The sequence below is a fragment of the Branchiostoma lanceolatum genome, chromosome 17 (assembly GCF_035083965.1).
Source record: "Branchiostoma lanceolatum isolate klBraLanc5 chromosome 17, klBraLanc5.hap2, whole genome shotgun sequence".
NCBI lineage: Eukaryota > Metazoa > Chordata > Leptocardii > Amphioxiformes > Branchiostomatidae > Branchiostoma > Branchiostoma lanceolatum.
This window is the reverse complement of record NC_089738.1, coordinates 10,297,523-10,316,719: the sequence shown is the minus strand read 5'-3', so window position 1 is coordinate 10,316,719 and position 19,197 is coordinate 10,297,523. Positions and strand designations below refer to the sequence as shown.

Below are 19,197 nucleotides of genomic sequence, written 5' to 3'. Positions count from 1 at the left end.
ACATGATTCTTACAACTAATAATATGCATCAATGTTGTGATAGCAATAGTTTAGTGGGATTATTGCTATCCTCTGGTGTAACAATACCACTGCAATGTAAACATGCCCGGCAAGCGTAATTATTTTCTTAGGTATAGCATGTGCTACATATATCTCTCTTCTTTTATCCCAACAAAGGTCCACACAAAGTCAGAGTGCACTATGACGAGAAGGAAGTGTCTGGCAGTCCCTACATCGTGAACGTTTTTGATGCCAACAGAATACGCGCTGACCCGGACAGGACTGCCACAGTTAACCAACCTGTCAACATCAAAGGTAAGAACCTTAAGAGAAGTTAAGAGTTGTATGAAAATTTGAATGAAAAGAACGCGGAAAAGAAAGAAGAGTAGTGATCACCATACACTCTTAAGGTATTCAAGTACATACTAGTATTGAAATCAATTCTAATATCGTTTGCCTCCTACATTTTCTAGTGGACGCAAGGGATGCTGGTCCGGGCAAACTGACCTACACAGTCGATCCCATCGTCTCCGACGTCATGACAGAGCCCTCACGTGACCAGTATCTCGTGCAGTACACTCCGACCCAACCTGGAACCTACAGCGTCCACATGAAGTACAACAATAAACCTGTACCAGGTAAAAAAACATGTACACACACAGACACACACAGACAGGGGTTGAAATGTACTATGTTCTTGTCGTCTGTTGTTCAGAGGCTTTATAGAGCAATAGTGACACATTGCCATCACTAATACATTGTTTGATTGACGTACTACAGTGACAAAGCTTTCTACTGTATTTGTATGAAAGAATTCAAATTCAAAGGTTCTGTATGCGATGTGGGACTCCTTCTTACAAGCTGCATATTGCCAGGTTGCGCGTAATCAAGGTACATTCTTGTGCGGGTGATTTCTGTGGGTCAGTGGTCAGGTTTCTTGCAGGATCTCCGTTCCAGTTCTTGGTACTAGATACCAAAAACATAATGGTGATGGCGGAGAACCTGAGCAAGATTCCCGTCAATGAGAAAGCCTACTTCTTCGTCGGAGGTGCCGATAACGACGACCTTCTCGGGGTGCACGTGAGAGGTAATGTCTCGGGATGTTAAATTTAAGCTTCATGTATCTCCAACGGGGAAGACTACCATATCGTTTTCTTGATAAACCATCACAGGAGGGCCAGCAGTCAGTAAAACGGGACAAAAAAGAAACCGTTAACTCTCAAAATATCTGTTTGAAGATTATTATAAAGTGATATTTTACCACAAAAATCGCCTTCTAAGTTAACATCAGAGCACGTTGTATAAAAAAACACATGAATTGTACTCAAAACTGGCAATAAAAGACCGACACCTTCTTCCAAGACTGCGATCGTATTCACAATACTTTAACAACATTATAAGAACCAAAAGTCGATAGATGTCTGACAAATCTTCACAGACCCCAAAGGACTTCCTTTACGCTATGAAGTCGAAGACAGCCTGGTCTCCTTCATACCACAGGATGTTGGTGAGTGTTGGTTCCTTTATGGAGATAAATACAATATCATGGCCTTTTGACATTTGATTTATAATCAGAACGTGCAAGAAAACGAAAAACACTTCAACATTCAGTAAAGTTGTATTTTGTTCCTGTAAAATCATAGGTCGACACGATGTTAGCGTGTTCTTTTCTGGAAAGGGGGTGACGGGCAGTCCTTTCACCTTTGAAGCGTACGATGTTTCAAAGATTGTCGTGACTTTGTTGGACCACTCATTTGTCGGAAAGGAAACGTCTTTCCAAGGTATTTTACACCATGCTTGGCAACCTGTATTTCAATGCATGGCAAATGCATCAATAACTTAACATTACCTATTACGAAAACAATCTAAGCTTATTCCAGTAAACATTTGTAAGCCTTCAAAGATGTCATAGAATGTAAAACTTCGTGCAATAAAAAATGCCATGATAAAGCCTTTTTTTTTAAACATGGCTTCCCAACTGAACATTACAAGGGCTAATTGAGATCATCTCATTTTTTGGGGGGCAAGTATCCAATATGGCTATATGTATGTATATTTTTTCTTCAGTACTTCAATACATAGTTAGCTTGCTGTTGTATGGTGGAATAGTCTTCTATTATCTTTGAGGATTATGATCATCACCGTACGACTGATAAACATTTATTAGAAGAACGTTCCTATTTCTGAAACGTCTTGGTTTGATACTAGATAATTTGGTAATACAAGCGTGTATTTGACTGTTCAGTTGATTGCCGTGAGGCTGGACCAGGAGATCTCAACACCTTGGTGATGAGGGCGGGTTCAGAGGTGCCGACAGTGGTGGTGAAAGACACCCCCGAACCTGCCATTCACAGCGTCCGATTCACACCCACAGAACCGGAGCCTCACGACCTTCATCTCGAGTATCACAATACGCATGTGCCAGGTACCATGGCAACAACATGGCAACGACAACTAAAGACTTTTAACACACAGTTCAATAAAAAACGCATTCTCCTTGACTCCTTTGTGTCCATTTTCTGTGTGTCTCCATCATGTGCAGCTTCTTTGCAACAGCCTGTGACCATAACATTGCCTTCCATAATACTGATTACTCTAACAGGTTAACTGCCACGCTGCCTAGCGCGCTTTCCAATGCAATCATTGCGTGTCAAATGTCGCACTTTTATACAATACAATTCAGTGCATAATATCACTATGTTCCTCTGAACAACAGACGACTATTTTTCAAGCAACTCCTTTTATAAAATGCTCATGTTTGTGATATTCTTCATGTGCCTTTTCTAATATGTATATGCTGCTTTGAAGTTGATGTTTCATACGAAACCTTTTGTCATTTATCCTATGATCTGTGTGTTCTTGTGTATGTGCTTCCTTCTTGCCAGAAGTCTATCATATATTAAAATCTAATACTAATGGTCTTATCAAAAGAATGGATATGTTTATATTTTATATATTTGCACATCAAAGTTATTTTTCTACATTTCCTATGTTTATGACATATGTATTGGTGCCCAACATCACTTCAAAGCTGTTCTTTCTACCTCTAACATGTGGAAAACTTTACCATATCCCCATAGGTACACCGTTTGTGTGTGACGTCCAAACAGAACCCGAAATTGGTGTGGTTGGAGATGGGTTGGTAAGAGGCTATGTTGATGAAAAGGCCTCCTTTGACATTAATGCCCAAAACTGCAAGCTGGAAGAGCTTGGCGTCAGGATCTCAAGTAAGTCTGAATCATTTTATGGTTGTTGTAGTTATGTTAGTAAGATAAATTCATTGCAAATACATGCCAGAGGGATAATAGGAAGTGCATGTAATATAGATAAGAACAATAGATACAATGTCATGAATGATGTTAAGAACGACTATCTACATGATGTATGTACTGTATTATAATACAGACATAATATACATTGAGATACTTTTCTTGAGTTTGACTGCATCTTGAGACGTTACATAACTTGTGGTGAAAGTTCAAACGATTATTAAACATGGATCTATATGTTATGTTTCTTTTTAGACAGCAACGGCTTTGTTCCTCATGAGGTAGACAGCAAAGGTGACCAACACAAAGTTATCTACACACCAAGAGATGCAGGGCCCCACACTGTGGATATTGTGTACTTTGGGAAACATGTGAATGGTACAATTCCTCTTAATCATTCTGCAAAGTCTATCATTTTCAATGCCTCAAATAGAAGTGAATCAAGTCACTACATACTTCTCATTAAAATAATCTTAAACTTGATATGTTCTATATATCTTAAAAATGGAATCAACTGTTTCGTATGTTTTGCTACATTTGCACACAAAAAACTTTCTATCACAAACGTTAACAAAAGTAATTCTTTGGTCTCTTTTGAGCAGGTAGTCCCTTTTATCCAAACATCTCTGCACCAGGAAATGTTCAGATACTTGGCAAACATGGAGAGATGGTGGCAGACAGACGGAAGCTACCGCTAACAGTGGACAAGACCTGCAACGTCGAGTTAGATGCATCCACTGCTGGACCAGGTAAGAATTTTTTAAATTGTCATGCCTTTCTCTGTGTAGTGTCTATCTCCATTTCCTCATTCCTTGAGCCACACAGACCACTGCAGTTTGGGGCTAGTTCACTGGAGTGTGTTCAACTTCCATACTCTTTCCAATAAGTCTTTGGTTTGACCTGGCTGGGATTTAAACCTCCAACCTTCTAAATACATGTACAAGACAAAACTCCATACCCCTGGCCATTGCATTGGTAGATGGGGGGGGGGATGTGAATTAGCTAATCTTCATGATGTGTCTTTGCCCTTTGCTGTACCAATATTCTAAGTACATGTACTGTAATGACAATTTGTATTGTAGGGACTATGTGTTTTCATCAAATGAAGTTGATCATCGAGACTAATCAAGTCAAGTCAAGTCAAAGCCTTTATTTTACTTTGAATGCTTGTTCGGCCATAATATGGCCGCTTTTCGACAAGGTCGAAGTGAAACAGAGGGGCAGGAGTCACGGTACAAAAATAATAAAAAAAATAATGCATTACCATTAAAAGAAGGAAGCAATCGCAGTGATATGATGGGTCATATCACTGTGCCCTTGTTGTAACAGGCGCCATCAAGGGGTCTTCTTACTTGGCAACTAGGAACGAACTTGGTTGGGAAACACTGTCAGACAGAAGACACCTTCATAGATTATGTTTGTTCTATAAAATTGTAAATGGTCAAACCCGAAACTACCTGTCTCAACTAGCACCCACACCTATCCTCTCATCATGTTCATACGAATTGCGTAATAGGATGAACTTAAAACCTCTAAATTATTCAACAAATCGTTTTGCCAGGTCCTTTGTTCCGTACTCGACGCACCACTGGAACAACCTCGATTTGTCAACTCGCTCATTAAACTACTCTCAATTTCGAACTGTTCTCCTAAAAACCATACGACCTGTTAAGCTCAACTATTTTAGCCATGGCCCTCGCCTTTCCTGTGTTCACCTATTACGCCTTCGCATTGGCACCTGTAGTCTAAACCACAGTCTCTTTACTCGAGGGTTGCTAAACAGCCCAGCATGTAACTGCGGGTGCCAACGCGAAACAGTACCACATTATTTACTCCACTGCCCTATGTACAATGCCCAACGCTCAACCCTCCTCGGCAAACTCTCCAGGCTCTTAGGACACACCCTTAACTTCCCATCATTATCGGACAACGCTAAAGTTTCCGTTTTACTCCGTGGTAGTCCTTCACATTCATCTGTTGTTAACTCCAATATTCTATTAGCAACCCAAAACTTCATCACTACAACTAAGCGTTTTTAAAACACAGTTGTCCTGGCATTTTTTGTAATGTGTCCAACTATTTCATCAGTGGGTGGGAAACTGGACTTGCGCTTATCCTTTCTTGTAATATTAAGTACAATGTATTATTTCTGTCTGATGTGATTTTCCTTTGCTTTTCACTTGTACTTGATTTCTCTCTGTAAAATATGTATGTTTTTTTTTATGTAAGGGGTAGCGTCAAAATAAGTCTTGCACTTGAGTGCGCCCCCTTTTGTCACTCTGTATCTCTGTTTAAATGTTTGAATAAAAAAATAAAAAAAATAAAAATCGCAAGATACCAAGAACGCTGCTTGTGAGACTTGCATAATGTACAGAAGACAGTGAGATATATGATGTTCCTAATGTTTGTACTTGACTTTGCAGGAACGTTTAAATCAGTGGTGCGGGGACCGTCAGGAGAGATCCAGTCTTCCGTGACTGACATCGGCAACGACAGGCACAACCTGAAGTTTACGCCCCTCGAGAAGGGCAACCACGACATCTCTGTCCTGTACGCTGGTCGCGACATCAAGCACTCGCCCTTCCGAGCAGACGTACAGGAACCAGACATACAAGTGATGCAAGAAGTTCAACAGGAACAGTCTGCTGCACCACCACTTCAGTCAGCGGCACCACCACTTCAGTCAGCCGCACCACCACTGGTATGTTTAACGAATAGTTTTTTTTAAATCTTAAGCTAGCACTCTGCAGTTTTAACTATTTAGCTGCCCATTCTGTATTGGTTACAGAGTTAAGTAGCAGGGAGAAGGTTAAAATTAGCAGTGGAATACAACACATATGATCATCAGCAAAGAATTGAATTCACAAGCTACATGTAACTGTTGGCAACATAAATTCTTATATTTGGCATTGCAGCAATATAATAAAGGCCAGGACTTATTAACTTATCTTTTTGGCTTCACCTCAAAGGCAGAGTTAATAGCGTAGTAGCTTAATATGTTATTTTAGTTTCTCCTCTTTATCACAGTAAGATACAGTACTATAATTATATTCTCTTCCGTACAGGCACCCTCGGGCTCCCAGTACGCACAGGCACCCTCGGGCTCCCAGCACGGACAGGCACCAACTCAGCCATCACGCCCAGTATGTAACATCTTTCCAATACATTCATTGACATATAGAGTACACCATTTAATACCACTATCCTCGAGATTAACCACTCATCTAAAAGAGCATTACATATTTTACTAGTACAGTTACTAAAATGTGGTTACCCTTAAAGGGCAATGTAAATAATATAACTAATAAGTGTCTTCTGGTGTATGTATATAATATGTTTAGTTTCATTAACCTTAACAAAGGAGTAGAAATTTACATGTACAACTAATATTTTTACACAAGTTTGTGTTTTTCTAGTATGTAGAATGTTGGTCAACTTAATTCACAAGGTGATGTGGATATTAACACCTGAATGTATTGGATAGGTGGAGGCTCCTCCATCCCCACCCACACAGGTGCCATCACCGGCACAGGTGCCACCCCCAGCACAGGTGTCTCCACCTGAGCAGGTGGCCCAGCCGGCAGAGGTGCCCCCACCTACACAAGTGGCAACCACACCGGTACATGCCTATAAACACTATCAATATGCATGTAGAATACACACTTCTCCATGTGGAATTTAACTGCAGAGAGTATGAGCAACTGAGCAATTACTTAGGTTTCAAACATGTTTTACTTCCTAAGTATAGAATACGTAATAGCATGCTGTGCATGGCCGAGCAATATATTTTTCATAATGTATACTGAAAATACAGTATGTTTGATAAGTTGTAAGGGATTGCATCCATCCTTTTGGATGGTGACATCAAGCTAGCAACCCCCTGTATTAGACAGCTTTTAAGGGAGCTTTTAAGGGAGCTTTTATAACCTTTAAAAGAGGTTAACCTGCAGACTCTGCATAAAAGAACCCAACACATTTCTTGAGAAGAGTAGGGGAGACCATGTGTGCTTGGTTAAACATGTGAGCAGTAGCAAAGCCGCATTGCACTACTAGCTACTTAAAAACCTTATGCTTCATCTCAATTGAGGATGACAAAAGAGAAAGAACAAGAAAATGATGATGTCCGTACTTACATGCACAGCCAGGTGATGTTATCCTGAAGGGGCTGCCGGAGTACGCCAACGCCAAGACAGCATTCCGAGTTAACGTGGACACAAGACCAGCCCCTGGGGGAGGTAAGAACTTATGCATTTAAACAATTACATAAATATTTGTATGTTCTGTACTAGCTTTGCATTGGAGTTGTTTTAGGGCCATCCAATTAAATCTGTCAAATGCATTGAATGGGGGTATGTAAAATCTGCATACAGCACGTTAAGAATTCTACAATTCAGATTTCGTGCTGATTACAGGCCTAGGTCTTATCATTAACAGTTGTCTGAACTGTAATAGCTTTGTGGTACCATTGTCTTATATATGGCCATGTAATCATCATTGAATAGTAGTCATGTATGCCAAGTAATTTCACATGGGGGTAGAGGGTGTAAATTATGCATACAGGGCATGTTCAAAATTCTATGATTCAGATTTCATGCTGATTAAGTCTAGCTAGGTTGCTTTGCATAAAGCGAATAAGACAATACAGCACAAGTAAGAAAATAATGTTATGTCAGACAAGTTGGTGTTAACCCTTGCAATTGTGTTACATGTTTTACTTCACTTACTGATGATGAATACACATGTAACATCAACATTGTACCTCGCATTTTAGGGACTCTGGCTTCAAGGTGTTTTGGGCCAAGCAAGTCCTCAGATGTGCAACTCTTTGACTTTGAGAATGGCACCTATGAGCTAAGGGTCACCCCCAAGGAGAAGGGCAGGCACACACTGGAGGTGGTCTATGACCAGAAACATGCTCCAGGTACAATAAATTTTCTTTCTTTCTGCATGCGTGGATGGGGAAAGAACGAACTCATGTTTTAAATAAGTTCACAGTTTAAACAATTCCGTGGTACAGTAGTAATACATTGTATAGATAAGCATATTCACCACAAAGATGTTTTATCTTTATCACTGTACTAGTAAATATTTCAAAATCAACAGTAAGTTATGGTCTTACATGTACTTGCCTTTACTAGAAAGCTTGAATTGATTACAGAAAGAATACCTTTTTTTGTTTATCTTTCTTCTGAAAAGAATGCTGCAGAAACGCAACTTTCAAAGAGAGCATAATTTTTATCCCAATATGCAAAAAACATAGGAGTGATGGTCTTTTAGAGGGATCCTTTATCCAAATGAACACCATTCAGCACCAAGGACATGACCCTGTTTCTTTGTATAAAGAAGCTTTTTGTTTTGTAAATTCCTTTATATGTTGCTAACATGAGAAAGGAATGTGCTGACCATACTACATTAAATCATTGATAGCAACCATAGAGCCAACTACATGTTAACTGCTAACTGCATACAGTACATGATTGATATCTAATATTCTCAAACTCATTTTGTCTTCTTACATCTTCCTTCTTGTTTCTCTCACTCCAAAGGGAGTCCCCATGTTTTTGACGTTAGTTCCAAGTCTGACTACAAGAGGGTGAAAGTGTTTGGACCAGGACTGAACAACGGGATGATCAACTACTACCGCGGGAACTTCCTCTGTGACACACGTGGAGCTGGGGAGGGCGATCTGTCTGTCAGGATTCAGGGACCAAAAGGTAATGTGCTGAGGTTTTCTTTGTTGTGCATAACTCAGGTAAACAGTAGGTACAGTACACCAGTTTTGTATAGTGAGTACAACTACAAGCTACATGTAAGACTGAACTGTAAGGTTTGATTTTCACACCTTGATGGGCCACTACTGACTGTTCTTTGTAAGCGGGATCCTTACTCCAAAAGTGTGCTTAACACGGTTGCATTTCATCATTATCTGTGCCAATCAAAGGAAGGTGAAATACTTTTTGGGGAGGGGGATTAAGGCCTTAAGCATCAAGAACATATCTATATTTTGGATCCAGATGCATATGTAGATCCAGAGATTTCTTGAAATATTCTAGACAGCTTTTGTGATATTTTCAATCTTTCCTCAAATTCTTTTACACACATCTGCTTGGAGATGCAAAATAGCTACTGTACATGTGTAGAAGGCACATTGAAATGATTTACCTCAACTTTTAAGAAATTAAAATAAGTTCACATGATTTAACTAAGAATGTATAAAATGTATATGCCAGGCATTACTTGTAATAGTAGTATGGTGCCTTTGATTAAACATGGCGTTGTGTCTTTCTCCAGGTGCCTTCAAGGTTCGCATGAACCCATTGGCTGAGAACGATCGTGTCATAGCCGTGTCGTACGACCCGACGTACCCTGGAAACTATGACATCACTGTGAAGTGGTCCGACAAACACGTCCCTGGAAGTCCCTTCAGGGTGTTCCTCGCTCCCCCCTCTTCTGAACCCATGGGACCACCAATGGGACAACCCGACCTACCTCCCATGATGGGACAATCCATACCTAGGACAAGGGGGAGTAGTCGATATTAATCCTCATTTATTTACACTGTAACAATGTAAAGAAGATGTGAAACACTTTCAAACAAGCAAGATATAACCATCAACAGTTTTCGTTCTGATCTGTATATTTTACCAAGTATTCCTGGTTGTCTCAGCAACTCTTAATTTTCATGCAAGTTGCACAAATATTCATTCTTTAGGGTTGAGTACAGGGTCTCATTTGCAATAAACTATATTACATTAAAAAAAAAATCTGTCTTCCTGAATAGAACTTGCAAGGAGAACACTATGCCTTAACTTAATCATGTCATTTGCTATATGATATAGCATTAGTTTAGTACAGTTATATCATTTGACAATTCAGACCTTAAGATAGCAAGTTTTAACCTTGTGTATCCATGGCATAAATTTCTCAGGATATAACATTGCCCTATCCCTATACAACAATAATATATCATTCTGTTACTACTGACACATATGTATGTTGTAAATTTAACGTTACCTAATTGATTTACTCTATAAAGGATGTTGAGTTACATCTAATTTTTCCATAATGATAGTTTTATCTTTTGACTTCTTACGGATTGAATCTTACCATTATAAGCATATAAACTTAAAGGTATTATATCAAAGGTACATTTAGGGAAGTGGTGTTCTGAAAACTTGGAACAATCTAATTATGTTACAGTAACTTATACCCAGGACATTAATGATTTAAATGTATCCTGTTTTGACTATTTGAAAGAAAAACTGCCACTGCTATGAAAATTGTGTTTGGTACAGAAAAACATCACGGCCGGCATCTACACACTAAGTTATTACATGTATCACTGGTATGGTGGTGGTTGAAAATAAAGTGTTTTTAAAATATATTCACAGTCTTTTAGTGTTGTGGCAGTTACTTTGGAGTTCCTAAAATGTACATACTATCAAAACTCATGTATTAGGTCAAGAAGATGGCATCGCAGTGGTGCAATGGCAGGGTGTTTGGCCTAGACCCAAAGGTCCTGGGTTCGAGTCCTGCGTCCCCTGACTTGTCCCGTTGACGTTGTTCCCTTGGAACATATTTCACTCAGGTTTAAATGAGAACTTAATAGCTTCAGTTGAGGACGTCCCTTGGATAGAACGTTAGTTAAATGGAGGTCCCATGTATAAAGAGAGCCACACATCAAGCATGTAAAAGAACCCACAACACTTATCGAAAAGAGTACCAGTATAAGTAGTAGGGGTCCTTCCTGGAGTGAGTGGATCAAATAAATCTGTCAGGATATGCAGCTTGTACTCCTCAGTACAAACCTGGTGTGTTACGCCACAAGGCAGTTTACTGGGTATGCAATATAAACAAACATGTTTTGGTAGACAATATCTTAGGATTCTGAGCTTGTTTCAAAACAAGGCAATCAGAGATGGCAAACTTCACCCCATTCACACAACCAGTGCCTATGATGTAATTACCCATACTGCTTTGCAGTTACACATACTGCCTTGCAGTCAGAAACACAGACAGACAGACACACACACACAGAGACATATACCAAACTGAGACAAGGAAATCATTTAATACCTCGACTCTTTGGATGAAGTAGAAATAGCGTACAGGGTAACATATCCCGTCCAAACTGTTAGTAGATAGAGACCACCATAATAGTAGCTCACTGATGACGAGCATCATGCATTCAAAACTCGATATTTACACGTCTAGATTTTACTGACAAAACGTGATAATGTATGCAAAGCCTGGCTATGACACACCTACAAACCAGTTGATTAGTCTTGTATCATTCTCAGTTATCTGAAATACGTGCACTTCACTAACAGTTTCACACAGTTTCCATGGATAAACAAAATGTACGACTTACCTCCACAAAATCTCCGAGCAAATCTCCCGCTATAGCACATGAGGCTAAACATAGCAGATTATTTGGTAATGGCGTCAAAACCTAGCAGAAGATTTGGGCATTAATAAATGTCTATTTGGGATAATTACAACGAGCAGAAAAATGCACGATTTTCTCACAACAACAAACTACACATACAACACACGGACATACATTCCCTCATCCCACACGCAGATGACACGTTTTCATAGAAAGGTTTCTTTGGGAATAGATTCCAGATGTGTATTGATGTCTTTTTTATGTGTACATGTGTGTGGAAATACTGTCACCTAGCGACTTCTAGAGGGAGCGCAATTATATTCCTTCGTGGAAGCCCATGCCAGTCGACAGGTCAGCTATGGGTATTTAAGCTATCATATATCCAATGTCCTTGATCTGACCAGATAAATATGATGAGTGATGGCTATCATTTTCAAAGGCTTCTAGACGTTCTCCTCCTTGGATCTAGCTAACAGACAGACGGACATACACACAAACACACACGAGAAAACATATCAAACCAAATTGTTGAAGGTATTCTTAACCACTATTAGAAAGTTCTCATTGCCATTATTGTGGGTCTGCACAACAACAAGGATTCGCCTAATTTAACAATATTTGTAATAGAAACAGGATCAACGAAAACCGAATGGTTAATTCAACAATTTTGTAGCAATCATTGCGATAATCATAGGTATCAATCGGCATAACAAAGAGATAATTACAAGCACGTATGTTTTCTGCAAGTCGTCAAAGGCTTCACAACAGTGGGGCCTCAGCCTGTCGACAAAATATCGCAGCAAGGCTAAAAAGGAGGCCGACGCCTGGTCAATGGCCCGTCGATACACAATCGATGCATTTTCTAACTTGTTTCTACCCCACTTTTTCTTCAAGTTGATACGATGCATATTCTCAAAGTCTGTCTCCAAACAAGTAGTTTGAAGATTGTATTAGATTATATACTGATATATACTAATATAATGACTTGTGTTGACAGTAAATGCACTCGATCTGTTTTGACACACAAGATTTACCTTGTCGATTAATTTTGGACGTCGGACGTCTTAGGCTAGCCAGCTGTAAGTCTACATCTTTTTTTCTTCCTTTTTTTCTTTTTCTTTATTCCCAGACTAAGGACTATCTATTATAAACTTAAATACAAAATAATTTCAAACACAAAGTTACACCTGTAAGTTTTATTCAACCAAAGATCGCCAAGCGCACAGAATATTACAACTATGCCACCTTAATGCATCGACATCGACGTCACATTGTACTTTTGTCAGTTTCGTTTACATCTAGTGAGTTGTATTATAATTACAGTTAAATGAAGTAAACATTACAGTTACAGGATGTTGAATCTTTCTTAAACACCGTGAACAATTGAAGAATGATTTATTTGAATGGTTGAAAGGCAAAGTAAAATATATGAAAGTATGGTAATATAGGTATCATGTAGACGTTGGAAAGTCACTTTGATATATAATTACTACAGTAGAGGTGGGTAGTACACAGCTATTAAACATTAATATGTGGATTATAAGATTAGTAAATGTCGCTTGGTCGATCTGGGTTGCTGGTGTGTTAACTGAAAAGACGAATTGAACTTTGGAAGTCCGGGCCGGTTGGTTTCCAGTAGCCAGCTCTACTTCCGGTCGTCTGTAAAAATATGCAAATTAATATATCAAAACGTTTGTCAATATTCACATATTTCTCATCTAGTGTTATGACATGGGCGTTTTTTTTCTAGAATGGTGAAGCACCAAAGTCATCGTAATACGCCTTTATCCCCTTTCTAGAATATTAATCTGTACGTCTGCTTACTACGTCACAATATGATGTAAACTATGTGAACCATTTCGTCACATAAACAAACAAACAAGCACACGATGAAATGCCACACTTGTCATATATGCGCATGCATTTCAATGCCTCTTTTGCAGACTAAAATCTTCGAGAGTCAGCAGGGGAGAGACAGTTATGTTCTTGATTGGCGGCGGTGAAACTCCCTACTCCGACATTAGAAAACCTAAGCCCTGTTGAAAATCGTGTACCATCGCCGCTGCCCCCCTCCCCACAAAAAAATATAAACGCCGACGCTCCAAGCGGAGGAGGCTATTTCTACGTATACTAAAACCAGAAGGTTCACAACTGTGTTCATCGTTGACGAAACAGAACTTGTCAAGTTTCTTACCGTCCTCCTCATAGCCCCTCGCCTCCATGGGTGCATGCTCTGCCGCCATGTCATCAAGGTCAACGAGGTCATCCAGTTCCTTTAGGAGGGACCTTGTTTCTTGCACAACCTCCACCAGCTTGTCTGTTAACAGTAAGTAAAGGCAGACGCTACGAAAATACATCTGGTGGAGGCATGAATGACAGTACACGGACTCAAACTAACGCTGTTTTTATGTATCAAATCAGAATAAGATGCCAAAAAGCTAGTGGCCTATTGCTCACACATGCTTGTACAAAATGTAATTTCCAAGCAGATGTATTGGTCCGGCTTGTTTTGGGGAAAGCTTCATGAGCGAGCTTAATACTATATTTTACGCACGATTTACAAGAATTCCTAGAATTACAAAAAGGAATTTCTGCAATCCGTCCGCGAAGGTACCAAACTGTCGTTTTCAAAAGCTAGAAAAGTTTTTAAGTCGTCTTAAAAATGACAGTTTGGCACCTTATATGTGGCAAATCCTAATGTCAGGAACGTCTTATTTCAAACGGTAACGGAAGTTACAAAATGTGTACATTTAAATGAGAAAGAGCGTATAGCCAGCGTAGTTAGTCTGGTAGAGGCTACCTCTCTCTAGTGATGCACCTTTTTTTCTGTGGAGAGAGTAGGAGCAGGAAACAATTGCTCTCTAGTGTCTAGAAATGCTGAAAACGCTACAAAAGACCCGCAAAACAAGCCCAACCGACACATCGGCTCCATCTTATCGAGAGTAGACTGATTGTACCATCGGCATCGGCCTGCAGCGTCCTACGGATACTGCGCCTACGCCTACGCCTGCGCCTGCCACTACGATCCCACCCCTCCGAGTCGTCGATGAGCATGGCCGCGACGAGCATGGTCACGAGCAGGGTACCAACGAACAGCCTCATGGTGCAGCTTCGCCTGGAAAACGTTAAAGAGGGGACTCAGTTAGAACTACTCTCAGTCTTTCTTCTGATTTCTTCAGAAGTACAAAATATATTTTTCATTTAACAACTCAAGTAAGAACCAATGTAAGAGTATGATTTGGGGGGCATATTGTTCACAACGACGATTGTCACGGGGAAAACGTGAAAGATAAGGAGCAGAGTCTGGGGCATGGTATTGGATGGTGGAGCCCATCCTTCTCGGCTTTCCCAACTGAAGATAGGTTCCTTTTCCCAAGGACACAAAATTAAGCCAGGTACGCCAGGAATCAAACCCCGGACCTCCCTTCGTCTTCTTGCCTTAAGCCACTCAGCAACACAAGATAAAGTGAGAAGGACTTACCTTTTATATCTTCGGTGCGGTCTGGTAGATCACAGCAAGTGTGACTTGCGGCCTCACAGGGTGAAGTAGTAGAATGAAGAGCGCGGTCAGAAACGGACTTTAGTACGTCAAGGTGTACCCTGATTGTATACACTTATTGTCATTAGCAATCATTGAACAATTATCTTTAATAATCGGTCCCTTTCCCAAGGTCTTTACGAGTCAAGGTTGCATATTATGGGCCTTTTAAGGTGTCGCTGGTCGGTAAGAACTGACAACATGATTACAATTATATCTTTCTTTATCTAAGGCTTGTTTGAGCTTATCAAGAGTCATTATCATGCAATCAGACATAGCAAACTTCCACCCCATTCACACAAGTAGTGCCTATGATGTAATTACCCATTCTGCTTTGCATTCAGAAACACAGACCGGTAGACTGACACACACACGGATAGACATAAACAGAGACAAGAAAAACACTACCTCACCCTATTGGGTGAAGAAAAAAAAACATTTTGACAGAGGCTACCTGGCAGTTGTCAGAAGACGTGACACGTAACGATTAAAGGTTTAACAATTACATCGCATCTGGACAATTCTAACTGTTCATTAAAACAAATGATAGCTTTTTAAACACCATTAGATAGTTGTCATTGCCATAATTGTGGGTCTGTACAACAACAAGGATTCGCCTAATTTAACAATAATTGTATTAGTGACGGGATCAGAGAAATGCTTAATTCAACAATTATGCGATTATTGCGATGATTATAGGTATCAATCGGCATAACAAAGAGGAAACTACTGGAATGTTTGTTTTCTGCAAATCGTCAAATGTTTCATAACAGTGGGTTCCCCACCCTGCCTGTCCAAGGAAATTAAAAAATAGAATTTAAAAAAAAAAAAATTAAAAAAAAATATCGTAGCAAGGCTACAAAGAGGCCAAATTACTGTATGCGGTCGACGCCTGATCGATGGGCGGTCGATTCCCGATCGATGTTTTTTTCTAACTTGTTTGTAACCCATTTCAGTCTATAGAACGTATATGTTCAAGGTCTGTCTCTACACAAGTAGTTTACAGATTCTAAGAAGCATATACTACTAGTGACTTGTGTTGACCAATGCGCTCTTTTTGTTTGGACACGCGAAAGATAGACTTACCCCGCCGTCTACTTTCGGACATAAGTCTTGAGCTGATTGATGTAACTCTAGATCTTTCTTTCCCTCTTTGACTAAATGACTATCTAGATTTAAAAGAATATGATCAAAAACACAAAGTTGCACCTGCAAGTTTTATTCAACCAAAGATCGCCAAGCGCACAGAGTATTACAACTTTGCCACCTTAATGCATAGACATCGACGTCACATTGTACGTTTGTCAGTTTTCGTTCACAATTAATCGGTTGTATTACAGTTACCGTTAAGTAAAGTAACTGTTACAGTTACAGTTACAGAATGTTGAACCATTCTTAAACACCGGGAATAATTAACGGATGAGTTATCTTATTGGTTGAAAGGCATGCCATTGACATTTCTCGTCTGGGACTCTTGAAACGAAACACTGAAAAATAGGCTAGATATCATTTAGACGTCGGACAGTCACCTTCATATATAGTTACTACAGGCTTGTTAGTACACAACTATGGAACATGAATATATGAGTTATGATATTAGTAAATATTGCCTGGTCAATCTTGGTTGTTGGTGCCTTGAAAAAGACGAACTTTGGAAGTCCGGGCCGGCTGGTTTCCGGTAGCCAGTTCTACTTCCGGTTGTCTGTAAAAAAAGGGACAAATCAATGTATTAAAACGTTTCTTAATATTTACATATTTCTCATCTAGTGTTATGACATGGGCGGTTGCTTCAAGAATCGTGAAGCATCCAAGTCATCATAATACGCCTTGGCCTCCTTTTTTTAAAGTTTCGAGTTACATCTGCATAATGTAAACCATTTCGTCGCATAAACAAACACCTCATGAAATGTCACACTTAAGCTTGCATAAATGCCTTTTTACGTTAGCCTCCTTGGTAGACCTCTTGGAGCGCCGGCGAGGGACCGGATAAACAGTTTTGTTCTTAATCGGCGCGGCGAAACTCTAGTCTGACGAATCGCGCTCCTAGTGGCCAGCCGGTCCTGTGACCGGGGGTCAGTAACCTCCGGCCGAAAGCTTGTGTAAATACAAGCTAGGCGAAACTCCCTATAGCTCCCGGCATTAGAGAATCTTGTTGGAAATTTTGAATCATCGCTTCAGCCAAAAAATAAACACCGGCGGTCCAAGAAGTCTGCGAAGGAGACTACTAGTCAAATGATTTTTACGTATATTCAAACTAGAAGGTCCACATTGCTGTCATCGTTAACGAAACAGAGCTTAACAGGTTTCTTACCGTCTTCCTCATAGCCCCTTGCCTCCATGGGCGCATGCTCTGCAGCCATGTCATCGAGGTCATCGAGGTCATCCAGTTCCTCCAGGAGGGACCTGGCCTCTTGCACGACCTCCATCAGCTCGCCTGTTAACACAACCAATAAAGACAATCATTAAGAAAATACATCTAGTGGAAACATGAATAAAAGTTCGGGGACTCAAAGTAACGCTGTTTTTTGTTCGTATCAAATCAGAATAAGACGCCAAAAAGCTGTGGCTGACATGCACATGTTTGTACAAAACGTAATTCCAAGCAAAATGTGTGGCTGGCTTGTTTTTCTTTCTTTTCTGGCCCTTTGTACGGCTATCTTAGCCTCTACCGGACCTTCCTATGGAGGTCTGGATACTGGAATTAGGAAAAAAAATAGTTCACCAGGAGAGATAGTCTGCGGGAAGTAAAAGGAAGCCATGTGGTACTGGTCAAACCTCTGGCAAAAATTATTTTCCCTATATCTAACATACCATCGATACATCTGCTCTATCTTATCAAGATTAGATAAGCTGATCGTACCATCGGCATCGCCATCGGCCTGCAGGCTCCTCCTACGCCTACGCCTGCGCCTGCGCCTCCACCCCTCCGAGTCGTCGATGAGCATGGCCACGACGAGCATGGTCACGAGCAGGGTACCAACGAACAGCCTCATGGTGCAGCTTTGCCTGGAAAACGTTACAGACAGGACTCAGTTACAGGACCAACCTGGTCATTCTTTTTTGAAGAGAGGGCTTAGTTAGGACTAATCTGGTCTTTCTTCTGATTCCGTCAGATGTACAAATTCGATTTTTATCATGTTACAACTTGAGTAAGAAGGAATGTGAGAGTTAGGTTTTGGGGTCACATTTTCACAACGACGATTGCCATGGGAAAAAAGTTAAAGGTAAAGGCAGTCCCTTAGCCTATTTAAGTCCGTAGGAACAATGTCTAGGTCTAGGGCACGGTATTGGAAGGTACGGTATCATGAGTCTCTATCCATCGCCTTCTCAACTGAAGTTAGGATGCTTTTCCCAAGGACACAAAGTTAAGCCCAAAACGTCGGGAATCGAACCCGGGACCTCGCGTTGCGGCAATTTGTAGCCACAAGATAAAGTAAGAAGGACTTACCTTTTGTATCTTCGCTGTGCGACTTGCGTCTTGAGAAGATGAAGTAGTGGAATGAAGAGCGCGGTTGGGGACGGACTTATATACTCTAAGGTGTGCCCTAATTGTATCCACTTATTGGCATCAGTAATCATTGAACAATTATCTTTAATCGGGATAGACCAATCACCGATTATAAGCCTTATAATTACGTTTGCAGGTGCAACAGATTAGTAACATGATTACAGGTACATGTATATCTTTCTTCATCGAAGGCTTGTTTGAACTTATCATGAGTACCGAAGAGAAATAAACAACAGCCTCGCACGGATGGCAGCGATATCATAATCCAAAGATGAATAATTAATGTTAGCGCAGCAAATTCTTTGTGATGTTTGGGGGGGGGGGGAGAAATATAACCTGCTAACCTTCAAAAAGAATGATTTGGATATCATATGGTACATGTATCATGAATAAAGTTACAAATCCGCGGGGATATCAAAGTAGGCACTCGATGACCCCCTCTACGTCTGTTGCTTTGTATCACTAGGCCACAGCAAGTAAATTTTATGGACTT

General features: G+C 40.2%; 2 protein-coding genes across 7 annotated transcripts in view; one reads left to right on the top strand and one right to left on the bottom strand.

Annotated features, from left to right (window-relative positions):
• LOC136423234 (filamin-A-like) overlaps positions 1-10,653 on the top strand; it is a 34,285-nt gene extending 23,632 nt beyond the window's left edge. For 2 of the 4 annotated variants that reach the window (XM_066411338.1, XM_066411337.1), the window contains 15 exons: positions 178-315; positions 474-638; positions 944-1,087; positions 1,439-1,507; positions 2,246-2,425; positions 3,081-3,227; positions 3,525-3,647; positions 3,872-4,018; positions 5,693-5,970; positions 6,335-6,412; positions 6,754-6,888; positions 7,411-7,504; positions 8,041-8,190; positions 8,816-8,983; positions 9,561-10,653. In XM_066411338.1, the coding sequence (XP_066267435.1) occupies positions 178-315; positions 474-638; positions 944-1,087; positions 1,439-1,507; positions 2,246-2,425; positions 3,081-3,227; positions 3,525-3,647; positions 3,872-4,018; positions 5,693-5,970; positions 6,335-6,412; positions 6,754-6,888; positions 7,411-7,504; positions 8,041-8,190; positions 8,816-8,983; positions 9,561-9,811 (2,267 nt within the window). In that variant the 3' untranslated portion in view covers positions 9,812-10,653. Of the gene's footprint in view, positions 1-177; positions 316-473; positions 639-943; positions 1,088-1,438; positions 1,508-1,643; positions 1,859-2,245; positions 2,426-3,080; positions 3,228-3,524; positions 3,648-3,871; positions 4,019-5,692; positions 5,971-6,334; positions 6,413-6,753; positions 6,889-7,410; positions 7,505-8,040; positions 8,191-8,815; positions 8,984-9,560 lie in introns of those variants that run through there. The other 2 variants (XM_066411336.1, XM_066411339.1) reach the window with 2 other exon arrangements.
• A 2,186-nt stretch (positions 10,654-12,839) lies between these two features.
• LOC136423166 (uncharacterized) lies at positions 12,840-18,958 on the bottom strand. Of its 3 annotated transcripts, none has more exons than XM_066411217.1 (4): positions 18,645-18,958; positions 14,616-14,773; positions 13,853-13,975; positions 12,840-13,317 (listed from the first exon to the last, which is right to left on the bottom strand). In XM_066411217.1, the coding sequence occupies exons 1-4, from the start codon at positions 18,773-18,775 to the stop codon at positions 13,304-13,306; spliced, it is 426 nt and encodes a 141-aa protein (XP_066267314.1). In that variant the 5' UTR covers positions 18,776-18,958; the 3' UTR covers positions 12,840-13,303. The 3 variants fall into 3 exon arrangements, with proteins under 3 accessions (XP_066267314.1, XP_066267316.1, XP_066267315.1); XM_066411219.1 differs by lacking the exon at positions 14,616-14,773 and adding an exon at positions 18,057-18,202 and having other exon boundaries at positions 18,645-18,790; XM_066411218.1 differs by lacking the exons at positions 12,840-13,317; positions 13,853-13,975; positions 14,616-14,773 and adding exons at positions 16,400-16,898; positions 17,508-17,630; positions 18,057-18,202 and having other exon boundaries at positions 18,645-18,790.
• Between the last annotated feature and the right edge of the window lie 239 nt (positions 18,959-19,197).